At 40.6% G+C, this 16,690-nt stretch overlaps 1 protein-coding gene across 2 annotated transcripts in view; it reads left to right on the forward strand.

Annotated features, from left to right (window-relative positions):
• Positions 1-16,652, forward strand: part of HRH1 (histamine receptor H1) — a 25,246-nt gene extending 8,594 nt beyond the window's left edge. For both annotated transcript variants that reach the window (XM_080386168.1, XM_080386169.1), the window contains exons 2-4: positions 4,629-4,760; positions 5,285-5,380; positions 7,360-16,652. In XM_080386168.1, coding sequence (XP_080242294.1) covers positions 7,468-8,901 — 1,434 coding nt within the window. In that variant the 5' untranslated portion in view covers positions 4,629-4,760; positions 5,285-5,380; positions 7,360-7,467 and the 3' untranslated portion in view covers positions 8,902-16,652. The remainder of the gene's footprint in view (positions 1-4,628; positions 4,761-5,284; positions 5,381-7,359) is intronic.
• The last annotated feature ends 38 nt before the right edge of the window (positions 16,653-16,690 follow it).

Consider the following 16,690-nt stretch of genomic DNA (forward strand, 5'->3'; position numbering starts at 1 on the left):
GCCTTTAGAATAGGTATGGGGCAGGGGGGTGGGGTGGGGGGGTGGGGGTAAGGACGATTTAGGAGGTCTGGCAAAATTTGAATGTTCAGACAGTAAAGCTTCAGATTATGTAATCTTTTCATTTCTGACTGCCTAGAAAAGATAACTCAAGCACAGATGGAATCCAGTTTTTCCTTTGATAGTGGCAGGCACTTTTCTGAGGAAAAAGAAAAAAACCCACCTAGTTCTTAGACAGAGATAGGGGGTCATTTGAATGGAAACAGCAGGCAGGTTATCAAGTTTTTTCATTTACTATTGATCAAAAATATTCCTTGAATATCAGCAGGTGTTGCCTGGGGACTGTTTTCTTACAGAGAAATAAGCAAGTCTTTGAGAGGAAAATTAATCAAACCCCTAACATGTTAATAATTTCAATACCTAAAGGATAATTTAATATGGTTTCTTAAGTACAACATAGCCAACAGAGGTCATCTGGAATCAAATCTTACCTTCTGCCTCAAACTTAGTCTGGTGAACAAGAATTTTGTTCTAGCCTAGCCTTTTCTTATTGTGGCTGCAGTTTCTTTAAAACTATCCATGAGAGAGATGCCAACATCTGTTTCTAGAAACTTCCTCCCACTTAGTCAGGGCTAATAGGTTGCACCTGCACTAATGAGTCAGTAAGGCATCCACTTAGGATCTCCCAGTAGATTCTTGCTCCTTGGAAGAATTAGCACTGTGATACAATAACAAGCAAATAATGATTGCTGCTTTTCCTTGTAGAAAAAGCTGTTTACAGACAGTAAAAACTAAAGAAGGCATTTCACGGTGACGTCAGGGTTTAGAAATGCCCAAGAGCTATCCAAGACCTCCATGGTCTTTTCCAACCAAATGATTCTATGATGCTATGGTCTTAGGCTGATTGTCTTCTTTAAAATTTATTCTGTATTAGTGAGCTTTGGCTCAGTTTAACGAGACTTAAACTGTCCAAACATTAAAACACATTTATTAAGTATTATTACAGTACCTCTGCTGAAAACTGAATTACAGATAAGGAATTAAATCAGTAGCTCCTGAACAAGGGTGCATATACCACAACAACCAGTCTGCAGCCACTTTAAAATGGTGTGTGCCTCAATGAAGATCAAGAAGCTGCTATCGCGAATCACAGTGCTGTCATGATGCCCAACTGCTGATATTTGGTAACATCAATACCAATGATGATGGTAGGAAGTTTAAGAACAAAAAGCGTAGGTTACAATCTTCTCTACAGCACGGTAGAGCTGATCAGTGAATTTCATAATACAGAGCAAGGCTTGTTATTTTCTAGTTACCTTCCATTGGACAAAGTTGTGTGGCAACATGTCCTAATTCTAGCAAAGAGTGGCAACTGCGTGGCAGTTCAGTGTAATCTTAGTGGGCAAGGATGTATGGCAAGTGGCATAAGGGCCAAAGCTCCAAATACAGGGTGGTATTAGAGGGCACTGATCAACAACACAACATTTCTGCAACTAAATGCAACTTCTCTGCATGCTGTTCTGGGTGCAGTCACCTTTGCTTCTTAGGAGAAGCTTACTGTTTTCTCTTGTACCGTTCTCTTGGCCTGTGTACAAGAGGGAGATGTAGGTCTTCTACAACTTTTTCCTTATTGAAAGAGCATGGACGCTGACTGGTGCAAGATGCACAAGAAATCATGCATTGGAAGCCTTCTTCAAGCCCTTAGAAGATTCAAGAAAGCCGTAACATTCTCTTTCCTGTACAAACACGAGTGTGGGATTGCAGTATGTCTGCTATGCTATTGTCCTGGTTTTGGCTGGGATAGTTAATTTTCTTCCTAGTAGCTGGCACAGTGCTGTGTTCTGGATTTAGTATGAGAGTAATGTTGATAACACACTGATGGTTTAGTTGTTGCCAAGTAGTGCTTACTCAAAGCCAAAGACTTTTCAGTTTCCCAGGCTCTGGCAGCGAGCAGTGCCCCCGGAGCCGGCAGGGAGCAGAGCCAGGACAGCTGACCCGAACTAGCCACAGGGATATTCCATACCATAGAGCATCATGCCCAGTATATATAAACTGGGGGAACTGGCCGGGAGGGGCTGATCTCTGCTTGAGGGTGGGATGGGCATCGGTCAGTGGGTGGTCAGCAGTTGTATTGTGAATCACTTGGGTTTTGGGGATTTTTGTTTCTGTTTATTTCTTGGGTTTTGTTGTCTCCCTTTTAATTACTACTACTACTACCATTATTGTTGTTTACCATTATTATATAAATTATTTGCTTTATATCAATCATTAAACTGTTCTTTTCTCTATATATGGATTTTACCTTCTTTCTGATTCTCCTTCCCATCCCACTGGGGGTGGGGGAGCAAGCAAGTGGCTGCGTGATACTTCCTTGCCAGCTCGTGTTGAACCAGGACAGCCGCTAAATGCCTGTGATAACTTATTGCTAAGGAGAATTTTGCATGATCTGAAAGATCTCAGGAGGAAACCACAGCAGCTTATGGTGTTGTGTGCTAGGGAATGCAAAGAGACAGTTGCAAGCACTGGTTCATACAAAGGCAACATTGCATTTCTGCTCTATTCCAAGCATTTTGTGGCCAACTCAGTCCCTTGGTACAGCTTTTTAATGGATTCAGAGGTATGATTTGGCTTCAGAAAAAACTGGATAGGTAGGAAGTATGTGCTGGGTATACAAGTTTCATGCTGAAGGTATGGGCACCTGTCCAGGCCCGGAATGGTCAGGTCCTGGGAGATTCTTTGTGATTCCCAGAGTGAGAATAAGACACAAATGAGGTCAAATGCCATAAAGAAAAAAAAAGTTTAATAGTACTCGCATAGAGGCAGGAAATGGAGAGAAAGAGAGGAAAAATAAAGAGAGGTGCAATAGCTACCACCGCATGGAGCTGGGGGTCCCATCAGCCCGGATCGACTTCACGTCAGGGGAATTCCACTCGGTGCTGGTTGTCACGGTTCTTTTATAGATGTTCGAGAGCTGTTCACCCAAAAGCCTCTGCTCCTTCCAAGAGCTGTTTTGCATAGCCTCACCCCTCACTCAGCGGTGGTGCAAGCACCCATACCGTCTTACCAGAGAATTTTTCATCCTCTGGGGTCTGGGCGTACTTGTTGGGGTGAGGGTACAAAACAGGAGATGTGTGGGTTTTGTGGTCAAGCAGGTGCAGCGGTGTTTGGGTAAACGTCCGTGGTCCGCCAAAGCCAGATATAGGCAAGTTCTCTACAGGGCCTCTGAGTCTGTTTGTGGTCAGCCAGCAATGTTGAGACAGATAGCACCGTTCTAAGAACGTCCTTCACACACCCTCTTCCAGTTACCTCTTATAGTGGCTTCTTTTTTCATCAACACTTATATTTTCTTTGGTGGGAGAATACTCACAAGTCAGGGTTGTAAAAGATCACACATGAAAAACAAACTGTTCAATAAGAAGAATGCAGCGGCACTGTAAAGCTTCAATATCCTAATCTAGCCTCAAGATCAACTCACTCTAGACTAGGGAAAATGGTTCTTGCAAGCCTGTTCCAGTGATTAATACTGTAGGCGTTTGTTACTGGGTATGGTCCCACTCCAGCCATTGTAGACCCTCTCATGTAAGTGGACATATTGCAATGGAAGATGTCAGACGGTGAAAGCCAGACTAAGATGCCTGCACTGCATTAAAGTTAAAAAAAAGGAAAAGATAATTAAGGTCTAAACCAACATTGTTTGTCTAGGGTGTCTGAACAAATACAGACCCAAAGTCTAGACACAAAACCCCAGTATAGTAGTCAGGACTTTGGAGAGCAAGGGAGCTTTGGCTGGTTTCATATCTGACATTATTGTATGATTTTTAGCAGGTCACTTTGACCTATTCCTCCATTCCACTTTAAAATTTAATAGTACATGGCCAGCTGTCTATAAAGCAGAGAAGATAAAATCCATCAGGGACTATGAACTGCTCAAATGAATTGTGATGAAAATTACATTATCAAACAGAATTATTATAAATATGGAGAACCTGATAGTATGTGTATTTTTAAAAGAGAAAACGCATTACCCTGAGCTATTCTTGTTCTTAGCATTCTCAAATGATTTGCATCACCTGACATCATTCTTGGACTGTTATAGCCTGCATAAGCTCAGCATTTAATAAAATATATTTTAATAAAAGCAGAGCATGAGTTGAAAAGCTAGATCTTTATGCCGCCTTTGGAGCAGTTCTCCAGATCAAATTCTGCTGTCTGCTTCCTGAATCCTACCCTATCTCACTGCAGCAGTGCTAAAGAGAAAGTTTGGGAAGCAGTCTACACCATTTACTATATCCTACTCTATGTTTTATTCCATATGCAGTTCATAAATAACCAAAGACAGCTGTCTAATCAGATACTTTGCTGTTACTCTTTCTGTTGAAGACTCTATTAAAGTTGTCTTCTCTCCTTTATTTTGCCATAAATTTAAATTAAAATAGGTGGGGTTGAAGATCAGTCATTTCTTTATGAGGTCCCTGAAGCAATTAACATCAACTTCTTGACTTGACCATGCCCCATACACTTAACTCCAGCAGAGAGGTTCCAGTGTATAGCTGTGGGCAACCAGACAATGACAGGCTGGGATATGTTGGTTTAAGATCCATGGAGTTATTTCTATTCTCATTCTCAAACAGGAGATGCTTGAAGCCTCTGTGATCTTCTGACATCTTGACTAGCTGTCACTGAAGAGCTACACGTGACAGAACCTGAAGGCTGTACAGAATACAGAACTGCAGAATACGGCTCTGGAGCTCCTACCCCACAGTGTACGTATTTCCTCCACCTATGCATGCTACCGCTACCAAGCACGCATCTTCTCTCGTAACACCAGGCAGTTGTAAGTAAAGCTTAAGGAAGAAGCAATTTAGGGTCTTGTAAGAAATCACACAAACATTTTAGCTTCAACCCTGACTACTGGAATACAAAAGAGATAAAGGTAGCATGAAATATTGAACTATTGAATTGCAATATGAAATACCTAATATTGAATAATCTATTGCATTGTATTGTTTTGACCATCTTTAGAGTAACAAGGATGAGAAATCCCACACATACCTCTCAGTGTTAGCTGTGGAAATACTTTGAGCTAGTATGTCTACAGTCTCAGTTTCCTTCCTCATTTCTTTAAGAAATTTACCAGAACATAAACTCAGACAAACACTATAAAAGAGAACTGGTAGACAATATATATCACTCTCACAGATATTCTTCTTATGTATCCTGGAGACAAAATTGGTGAACTTATCATATGGTCCAAGACTTAAAATATTAATCATTTTTTGGACTTTAGATCCACTTATGAAGTTAGCAGTTGGGAAGGAGAAGATACCAAAGCCATGAAGACTTTCTAGATAATGGAGTAGCATATCTACTCAACTTTGAAAAGGTGCTGTTCTTACCTCTGCATTCCCTCCCTTCCTTTCCCCTTTTATTGCCAATAGTTGAGTTACTATGCTTGTGTTAGAAAACAGAAGAAAAAACACGTTTTATAACTAAGGTCTATGATTTGATACATAACCTTTATGTTCACAAGTGCAGTATGTACCTATAGTTTCTCCAATGCAGGTCACATCACCGTAAAGCTACACACTACTTACTGTGTCTGTACAAAGGGAATCTACCACTCTTTGATAACATCTGCAAAATAATATGTAGAAATGAATGTGACTAGAAAACAAGTGTAACTGGGCAAATGTGGCCCACTCTAAAATAGGTTTTGTATATGCCATGGTGAGTGTTTAGTAGGTTGCCTTCTTGTTTTTTAACTGCAGTGTATGCACTGGAATTCCTCAGCACTCTAAGCATTGGGATATAGAAGATTTTAAAGAGTTTTCATTCTGAAGGCTCTACACATAATTCATGCCAAAGTTCTAAGCAAGTAATAATAGCTAATTTATTAAAGATTAATTATAAAAAAAAAATTTCTAGTATAAAGGAAAGTTTTGTTATGTGTTTCAGTCTCAACTCCTCTTATTTCCAATTTACTTTCCGCTTTAATGCAGCAAACAGCAGCCACAAGCGTGCAGGACTGACGTGGCTTCTCCAAGTTATTGGAGAACAGTTCTGGCATATGTTTCTTGGGCATCTGAATGACTAGTAGACTTCATCCTAAAAGACCCTGTGGCTTTGGGCAACCTGGTTGTGCAGCCTGGTCTAGTGGACGGTGTCCCTGCCTGTGGCAGGGGGCTTGGAACTAGGTGATCCTTGATGTCCCTTCCAACCCAACCCAGTCTATGATTCTATGACCCTATATTTATATACATTTGAGAGGCTGCAAGATGCTTATTGATCCTGAAAATCCCTATTATTTTCCCGGAATTTTTATTGGTTTGTGTTTGAAATAAAATAGGGCTGCCATCTTTAAATGTCTGAAATCTGTGTAAGCCTAAATTGGGTAGGAAGAGTTTATTCATTAGCTGAAGTTTGAACGAATGCCTACCAGTGAAAACATAGGCACTGGGTGCAACCTTAGGAGTTATTTGAGACTCTGTATCAACTAAAAGTGCATACAGCTGGAGTCTTTTTATTGTACGGAGTACCTTGCCACTTGACATCGTATGATACCATATTATTGGTGGGTAATTAAATCCAACTGCTGTATTCCCAAACTGTTAGATGTAGTTTGTAAATAATGACCGGTGTGTGTGGCGTCTGAAGGCACGGGCTCCAGTTGTGGTGCAACCAGAGACACTTTATTGTGCAGAGAACCCCATATTTATATCTCTGAACCCGGATACAAATTCCAGCTGTATGTACCACCAGGCTCAGGGCAGAAAGCATTCATGCAGTTACATAGCTATAGATCAGTACAAGCGTGCAGACACCTATTTGCTACTAGATAACCATGTTTATCTTTCTTACTCTCCTTTACAATACCCAGCTGTTCTCTCATGCCCTGCCAGATCAGACATTCTCCATCCTCCTCTCACACATTTCTCTTCAGGCATTCTCTATCCTCCCCTCCTACAGGTGTGTTTAGAACTATTTAGTACAAAACATGTTAATTTGCTTTTTATTAACACATTGTAAAGTGGTTTGCCAATATGTAGTTTATGTTATGGCTCCTGATCAGCTATTTAATGAGATATAACAAATTAAAAGTGAGGACTGAAATTTCTTCTCTAGATCCTGGGGTAATAATTACATGAAGCCCCATAAAACACCTCTGTAAACAATTTTGGATTGGTTCATAGAGCTTGCTCCAGTACTTTCCATAGAACACAAACTACCCGTATGCAAAATGTTGTAAAAATTCATGATTTAGGAAAGTCCTAAAAAGCACAGTGCTAAGCTGAAACACAGATTAGTTTTATTATTTTATTTTACTACTACAGTGATCGAATGCATTTCTGTTCTTTTCTATAGTTCTGGAAATAACAATCACAGAGCAAGCAAACACATTTTCATCCAGGAGTGTAAACCAAGACTGCATTTCCAAGGCCTGGACATCTCTGATTTTCATTCCGTGCTCTCATGCAAAACATGTCAAACACAACAGAGAACTCAACTAACCCTCACTCAGCTCTTCTAGGTGTGTTCCTGGGAAGCATTTCACTGATCACTATTGTCATGAATATATTAGTACTATGTGCTGTGAAAACTGAAAAGAAGCTGCAAACAGTTGGCAATTTATACATTGTCAGCCTCTCTATTGCAGATCTTATAGTTGGTGCAGCTGTTATGCCCCTGAATATTGTTTATCTCCTAAGTCCTGTGTGGACTCTAGGCTTACCAGTCTGTCTGTTCTGGCTGTCAATGGATTATGTGGCCAGCACTGCATCCATTTTCAATCTCTTCATATTGTGCGTTGACCGTTATCGTTCAGTTCAGCAACCGCTGAAATATCTCAAGTATAGAACAAAAATGAGAGCGTCACTAATGATTTTGGGGTGTTGGTTGCTCTCTTTCATGTGGATCATTCCAATCCTAGGATGGCATGTTTTTGCTAATAATGGGGAAAGGAAAGTAAAGGAAAACAAATGTGAAACTGAGTTCTCTAAAGTCACCTGGTTTAAAGTGGTGACAGCCATTTTCAATTTCTACCTACCCTCTGCCATGATGTTATGGTTCTACTATAAAATATTCAGAGCTGTTCGAAAACACTGTCAACACCGAGAGCTCAACAATGGATCGTATTGGTCTTCCTCAGGAAAAAAACCCATACCTCAGAGTAAGACGAAGAACAAGCAAAATACTTGCCTCCAAAAGCAAATCTTAGATGAGGACACTCCTCCCAAAGACAAGCAAAGCTCCCCTCAGCCCAAAAATATGGAGGCAGAGCTTCATTTCAGTGATTCTGATAAGTCTTCAAGGCTGTTTGTTAGCAAGAGTAATCAGCAAGTCCTTAAATGGAGCTGTTTTCCTCTCACCACTGCCCAGCCTGAGCCAGGCCTGGATAAAGCAGGAAAGAAGTGCGTGTGTGTAACAGAAGAGAACGAAAATGAAGAAGAGCCTAGCTCACAAGACAGTGACTTAAGTGATGCATCAGACAGCCACACTTTCACAGAGGAGGTACCCTGCAGAGAGCACTCCAGTCCTAACCCTGAAAAAGCCTGCAGTCCCCAGGAAAAGACTGAGAACAAGGAGTTCAGAGGACTGACTTCCCTGAGGAAAACCTGGCAAAGTCTGCGCACCCATTCCAAAAGGCACGTTCAAGGACTGCATGGGAACAGGGAGAGGAAAGCGGCTATGCAGTTAGGGGTCATAATGGCAGCCTTTATGCTGTGCTGGATTCCCTATTTTGTATTATTTATGGTAATAGCTTTCCATGGCCATGAACAATTTTCAAAATTACACATGTTCACTATATGGCTTGGCTATGTGAACTCCACCTTAAATCCATTCCTATATCCTCTTTGTAACCAGAATTTCAAGAAGACATTCAAAAAGATCCTTCACATCCACTGATACGGGTCTGGGGGTGGGGGGTGGGGGGTGGGTGTTGAGCTAAAAAGCAGCTTGAGAGTTCAACCAAATAAAACGTTCGTGTTTCAAAGACAAACACCATGGGTAAAGTAGACAACTTCAGAAAACTGTAATTTATAAATAAGTGTTAGTAAAAAAGTGGGAAACATGGATTTAACAGCTTTGACAGATTTGAAGAAGAACTGATTCACATCAGGAATCTGAAAAACTCAGGGGGAATCTCAGAACTGTTACACTGTTGTACACATTTTACAATTTGAGATTACCTCTTTCATCATGTAGAACAAAACCTGGAGATACACATAGAGATCTTCAGTAGTTATAAATTATTCAGCTACAGAAAAGGAAAAGAATAATGTTTCTATGACTGGCCAAATATATTTTTTTTCTTTCAACTTCATTAAACACACGAACACATCACTTGTGAAGTGAGATCTGCAAGTGGAGGTACTTTACACAATCAAAGAAAGAAGCTTCAACAGTTTAAATAGGATAGATATTTTTAAACAGCTGAAGCTTCTTTCTTTGACTGTGACATTATAGCTTCCCCTAATCAGAAACTTTTCTGAAATGTCAGTCATATCGTAACCTGCCATATCTCTTTGATGTCATGCTTGCTTCATTTATACCTGTACATGTTAACTTCACTGAAAAAAACCCGAAGTATTTTTTTTCATAGAAATTTTGCTAAGATTTTCCATAATCAACATACTATGACTATCTATTCAAGAAGGGCATGCTGTTGTTTCTAGACTTACAGAAAATGGTTGATGATAGATTGCACATATTTTCTTCTTCCTGGAAGCTGGCAAATAACATAAGCATGCAGTGCCAATATTAATCCATATATCCTTATCTTGTAGTAGGTAAAGTCTTGCTATTATAATGAGACAAACTCATGAGCAACTCAAGCTTGCAAAACAAACAAAAATAAACATGACGTATGTTTACCTTTTCTATCCTTTATATTTAATTGCATTTTATAAATCATGCAATAAATGCTGTAAAATATTTCAGGAGAAATGCACAATAATAGAGTACTCTCTGTTGGAAGGGGATCTCAGGAAGACATCTAAGTGCAACTTATAACTCAAAGCTGGGCTGGCTTTGACATCACATCATGTTGCTCAGGGCCTCGTCCACAGCTTGAATGACAAGCACCTGTGAAAACAGCTCCACCTGGAAAAGCTGTCAGGTGGCCTTGACAGAGAAGTTTACATCTAAGATCACTGATTTAAAACTGTTTCTAAATACTGATAGTCAGAAACAGACATGCCCTGTTATACAAGAGGAAACAAGTGCAGTCAGGTAAGGATTTGTTTCCAAAGAAAGAAAACATAAATCCTTAGCAAAAAAGTACATAGTGGCATATGCCACATGAGTAACTTAACGGGAAGCTTACAATTTCACAGAACAATTACACCAAAATAAAAAAATAGTACACAGATTGGGAGCAGGGAGGAGAATTGAGGCAGAGATCTCAGGCCTGATATTAGCTGAGTATCTCATGACTGCATACTGCCTTGTTTATGGCACACCAGTAAAGCATTCATTCCTATCCTTCTGCTTTGGAACCAAGAGAAACATTTAGAGCAAACACTGTAGAGTATGTTAGTTTTAGGCAGAAATCCCAGAACCAGATAACTTCAACAGCTAGTCACATTTGCGTGTAATGGTGAGTTTATCTAAGTCTTTTCCATACATTTTGGGAAGGATGATTAGAGAGGCATCCTGAAGGTTCAGTGTAAAAAGAACATCCTCCCATTCATTTTGTTGTGCTGATGAATTTACCACTTCCTGAATGCTTTCTTGCTTCTGAAATTGCTCAGTTAGCTTAACAACAAAGTTCTGATGGAACTGGAACTCCTTTAACTGAGTACTGTCAATATTTCGGTGGGATGACTTGAAGGGATGTTCTGTGTACTATCTTTATTACATCAGAAGTGAAAAATGGTAGTTTAATGGTTAGAGGAGAAATTCTGAATTCTATGTTCTTAATTAATGATCCTGAGCTACTTAGAGTCCCCCTGTGCCATGTGTGCCTATTTCACAAAGTGAATACGGCAAGACTTACAGTAAGAATGCAACACTTTGGATAATGTTTGCATGATGCTCATAAATTTTGGATATAATACACTAACTAAATGCAATGTATTATTATACTTTGTCAGTTTTATTTCTCTGAACTAAACACCTGAATGTCAACAGTTGCATTTAAAGTATTCAATAATAAATGAAGTCCTAATATATCTGCATTTTAATAAATTGGAAAACTGTTAAAGGAATAAACTTAGATTCAGTCTATTTCAATGTACTGTACAATGGTCAGATATCACTTGACTTTGGTTTAAAGTAGCATGCAGAAAAAACTGCAGTTAGGGAACTCAAATCTAGGAGAAAAAAGGCAAAATACATAGACAGAATATAGAAGCAGCAAAATTCATTCCAGAATTCAGACAACTTTTTCACTGCAGGAGCAGTATCTGCACAAGTATGGACTACAAAGGAGCATCTTTTGAAACACATGCTGTAATTAATTTGCCTTTCGCAAACAATTGCTCAGATTCACATCCATTATGATCTCTTTTCTATTGTGATATGCAACAGGAATTCTAGCCAAAATAGATGGTAATTTAGGTGATCTCTGAGGTAATAAAGCAGCACACTAAGTCAGCTACAGTTATTAGTGTACACTGCTTAAACATGCTCACCCAAGGGCTGCTTGGAGTTATCAAGAAGTCTATCCTCTTGATCATGACAATTGCCTTTTCTGACTTTAAAATGCATTAATACATGAGACAGCAACTTAAACAAAATCATTGAAAATTGGCCTAAAAATAATGACAATTATAACAAAGAATACCTCTGGTACAATCAATGAACATTCAAACACAGAACAGCTAAACCTACGCAAGTGAAGCTGCCTGAATATTTTTTATCTCCCTTTCATTTTTATCCATAATCTTAGTGTAGCTGTGTTAATAATAAAGACCAGGGAAGTTGTTACAGTGGGATTCTCTGATGTGATAGCTATAAGAGATAATAAGAAAATGGGATACTGCCTATTTTAAACTTCCAACTAGCAAGATACTTAACAGGATTTATCAGTTTATTTTACCAAATAGGCAATTCAAATGGCTCTGGATGTAAGACAAGCAGAGCAAAGTGAATTAGGGTAAGGAATGGAGAAGCCTACTACCACATGGGGCCAAGCCTTAGTAGAATATTCCAGGTGTGGTTTCCTGTAAAAAATTCCAATGTTTTCCAGTTAATAAACAAGGTCAGAGGACACACGGCTTTAAAAGAACATAAGAAATATCTTGGAATTTCTTGGACTGAAGTTCTTCTTTGATTAAGGTGTGGCAAGAACAACCGACCTGCTTTGAAGAGGCAGAAAAACACATTCTCAAAATTTTTTCTGTGTCGATGGGGACATCTAGTGGGTAATGACAAGAATTCCGGCCTTCTGCGCCAAATCCTACATATCACGGAAGTTTATTAAAGGAGGGGTGCAATTAGCAAGTGGATCCTGCCATCTAGTACCTGTTTCTTTTGCCATATTATTTTCAGGAAATGTGGCACTCTAAAGGAAACAGTAGTGTAGGTGCACATTTTGGCTTCATTTCACCATCTAAAAGGACTCCATTCTCTGTGAGACTACTTTGTGATAGCATTATAAATGAAAATGACTGAAAGATTCACTGTAAAAATGTATTTCTAATCCTAAGATATTAATATAGAAGCACCATACACACCTCTAAATAGTTCTAGAGGAGATCGTGAATTCTCCAGATCACTGTATCTTTCCACTGCTGTCAGGGATGCTAGAAGGCCAGCCTCCTGATAGCTGGGATGGCTTAAGTTCCTAAAGATGAGGTGTAAGAATACACTCGAAAGCTTTAGTGCATACATTCTTCCCTCTACCAGCATGAGAATTAGTTCACTTGAAAATGCCAAGTTAAGTTGAAATACTATGCATACATAGTCACTTTTGCTTATTCATTAGGTAAAATGACAGAATTACTAATTTTCATCTAATTATTTGTATATTGAAGAATTAGAAGATAAAAAAACAATTAATGTTAACAATGTGTGAGAAATAGCTCATAAAATAGTTTACACTTCTGACACCAAATTTCAAATTATCTTTGAAAATGATACATACCTGACACCAAAATAAATAATTTCAACATAGTCATCTTACAGTCTAAAATGGAAACATAAAAAAATTAAATGTGAGATGTACACTCTATACATGCACAGACACAGGAGCACATATATCAGGCTACTACAAAATTGCCATTTGAGATCTCAAATAGTTAGAAAGTGTAAGAGTTCCAACTGAAAGAGATGCACATTTGTTTATAGTAATAGTTAAAAACATACTGACATCTGGTAAGTTTTAAAAAGTTTCCATTAAAAAAAATATTTGTATCCCTTATAATTTTTTTCTGTCTACCAAGATACCTTGTCTGGTATGTTTCAACAAAAATATGCCTTAAAAGAAATACACAGCACCCATTGCTATACATTGGCACTGTGTAATTAGAATGAATGCCTATTGTACAATTAAACTGAATGCCTTGAGTGATACCAAATGCGTTCTATTTTGATCAGACATAACTTGGTCTTCAAAAACAACAATCACACCTGGGAGCTGAACTCAAGTCTCCTAACTGGCAATCTAATTTCCTCCTCACTAGGTAACAAACTATCCCTCAGCTCAGTTCTTTGAAGGTAACAGCTGTTTCCCTGTATCACATCGAAGTACTCATAGGACAGGCACCCACCTATGCCAGGGAAGGTAGTGACAACGCTGGCAGAAGGCTATCAACATGGCAAGTTCAAGCTGATACCTTTTTCAGCGTATTTTGCAGTGTCACACTCTTGCAGCAGTAACAGACATACAGCAAAGGACTAGATTACTTTTGACAGTATTTTTGTAAATAAATCAATATAATAGTTCTGCCAGGTTCTGCTTGTATTTTGTGGTCTCGCTCTCTGAGAATGTTGTAAAAAAATAATTTAAGCTCCTAAATGGAAAGCACTACATAAACCTAAATAAATATTTTTATTATTCAAACTTGTAATAGAATCTAATCTGAACTAAATCGTTCTGAGAAGTTATCTTCTGCAAAACATGCTAAGACCATATTCCCTAGGAATGGAGGAGTTTGAATCTGCTTCAGTTTTACTTTCATCTCCAATTCCAGGATGATTTTCCCTTGCTGCAAGATTTTGCTTGGGGAAATTCAAAGTCCTACCTACAGAAATATGTGCCAAAAACACCCAGGAAATTTGTTCCTTGTTTTTAAAGAGTCTGTTTCATAAGTGATTACTATTCTCATGTGTATCACAGAGACTTCTATTTGCTCATAGGAAGATCTCAAAAGGCAAACCATACCTGCAACAAGCAATTGACTTCAGCACAAATCTCAGATTAGCTTGGTTATAGCCGCTTTCCTTAAGATCCTGGGCACAGAGATATCCTTGACTGAAGCTGCCTCTCCCTCTTATATTGTAAGACTTCGCTACAGTGTGCTCATATGTTTACACCAGCAGTTTCATGTGTACATCTCAAGTTTATTTCCCAGCTCAGTTAGTCTGTATAAAAAATGATACTCTAAGACTGCAAGCCTACCAGATGAAACTCCCATTTCCCTGAAGCTAAAACCATTGTGCAGAAATCTAACTCCCAGGGTCTAATTTCTCTTCAGATATGACATGTCTACTTGAGATAATATGAGGATGTGGGCTTATAGAAGAGTCCCTCCACCCTGTATTGGTATTATTTCTCATGGCCAATGTTATGTGCTGACAGCTGTTTCATAAACCCCGTTATGAAACCGAAATTGTTCTAAGACTGCAAATCTAAGCTAGGTTACGGTTGTATGGAGACTCAGTAACAACACTCCATCTATTTTGATGGGATGTCATCAATGCTCCCTTTATATTTCATGTAAAAAGAGAATTAAAAGACCCAAAAAGTGGTAAAATCAGTTTTTTTCTAGCCTTGGGGAAATAAACTGCAAAACTGAGTAATGAAGTGTTTGACAGAGTACAAGTATTACCAATATTAATAAGTGAGCAGCATGCAGAATGAGGAATTGTAGAACTTGACTGATGTAATGCAGCCAGATTCAAGGTAAAGAATCTATAGCAAACTTCCCAAGTTTATTCCAATTTGTTTTATTTGTGAAATTCCTGGAATTTGGCCCACGTTCCCCAGCAAGGTCCTTTATCCAAACATCAGCTCTAAATTTGCATAAGTAGCAGCTCAAAATTTTCCCCTAATGCTGCCTGAACAATTGTCTTTATGTGACCTTACCCACACCTATCTGACTGGTGGCTTTTACTCTGAAGCTTCCTCCCAATTTTCCTGGCCGTTTCTGCAGTATCGTCTGACCCAAAATAGAAGGCAGCTCTGGCAAATTTATTTTCCCTGGTAGGTAAATGACATGAAGCATCTAAAGAGGTAATGCTTGTTTTGTAGAAAACATACTTTGTTTTGTATTCTAGATCTGCAAAAATCAATATAGAGTCATTAAAAACTGTAGGTTGGAAGGGACTTCTAGATGCCATCTAGACCAACCTCTGGCTTGGAAGGGACTTCTAGATGCCACCTAGTTCAACCTCTGACTTGGAAGGGACTTCAAGACGCCATCTAGTCCAACCTCTGGCTTGGAAGGGACTTCTAGACGCCATCTAGTCCAACCTCTGGCTTGGAAGGGACTTCTAGACGCCATCTAGTCCAACCTTTGGCTCAAAGCAGAGCTAACATCAAAGTTAGATCATGTTGCTCAGAGGCTTGTGCAGTCAAGTCCTGAAGGATGGAGATTACACGAAGTGTCATTGGTAACCTATTATGGTGCTTAATGAGCCACATTAGGCAATTTTTTCTCAATATATGCATTTGGAATTTTCCATGTTTTGACATGTGCCCTTTTCCTTCACGCTTTTTGCTGTGCACCTCTGAGAAGAATCTGCCTCCATCCTCTCTGCTTCAGGTTATGTAAGGCTTCCCTTAAACCCCCTTTAGCTGGGCTCTCTGCAGATGAAGGAAACCCAACTCTCCACCTTCACGCCATGCGCTCCAGCGCCTAGCCCACCCCAGCAAGCCCCCTGGGCTCCCCTCAGCCCGGCCCCCCTCCCGCTGGGCAGGGGAGGCCGGCGGGGGCACCAGGGCCGCTGCGGGAGGCAGCCCCAACCGGCCCGCGGGCTGCGCTTCCACGCTCAGCTCCGGCAGGGCTGCTCCCCACCGCCGCCGGGATGCGCTGCGCACTCACTACGGCGCTTTTTACTACGACATCAACACCCCATCGGAACCGGAGCACCCCCGTGCAGCGGCCATCACGACGGTGGAGAAAAAGGCAGGGTTTAGTCCCGTCCTGTCCTCCTCATTTGTCAGCACCGCCGTTTGCGGCGACATAAGCGTACCTCATCCTCGCCCGTCCGTTCGCACCCCTGTTACACCGGGCGGCTGCCGGGGGGGGGGCGAGCACGGCCCCGCAGGGGCGAGCGGCGGGGCGCTGAGGGGGCGCACCCCGGTCTCGCCCCGGCGCCGTGCGGCACTCCCCGCTGAAGGGCGCCGGCGGCTCCCGCCCCAGCCGGGCTCCGTGCGGGGCCGGGCCGCCAGGTAGCGAGGCGGGCTGAGGGCCGGGCTCAGGGGCGGTGTGCCCGGCAGCGGGGCGGGCTGAGGGCCGGGCTCCGGGCGGGGCCGGGCTGAGGGCCGGACCGCCAGGCAGCGAGGCGGGCTGAGGGCCGGCGTGCC

This window comes from Falco punctatus (genome assembly GCF_963210335.1).
Source record: "Falco punctatus genome assembly, chromosome: 4".
Taxonomy (NCBI): Eukaryota; Metazoa; Chordata; class Aves; order Falconiformes; family Falconidae; genus Falco; species Falco punctatus.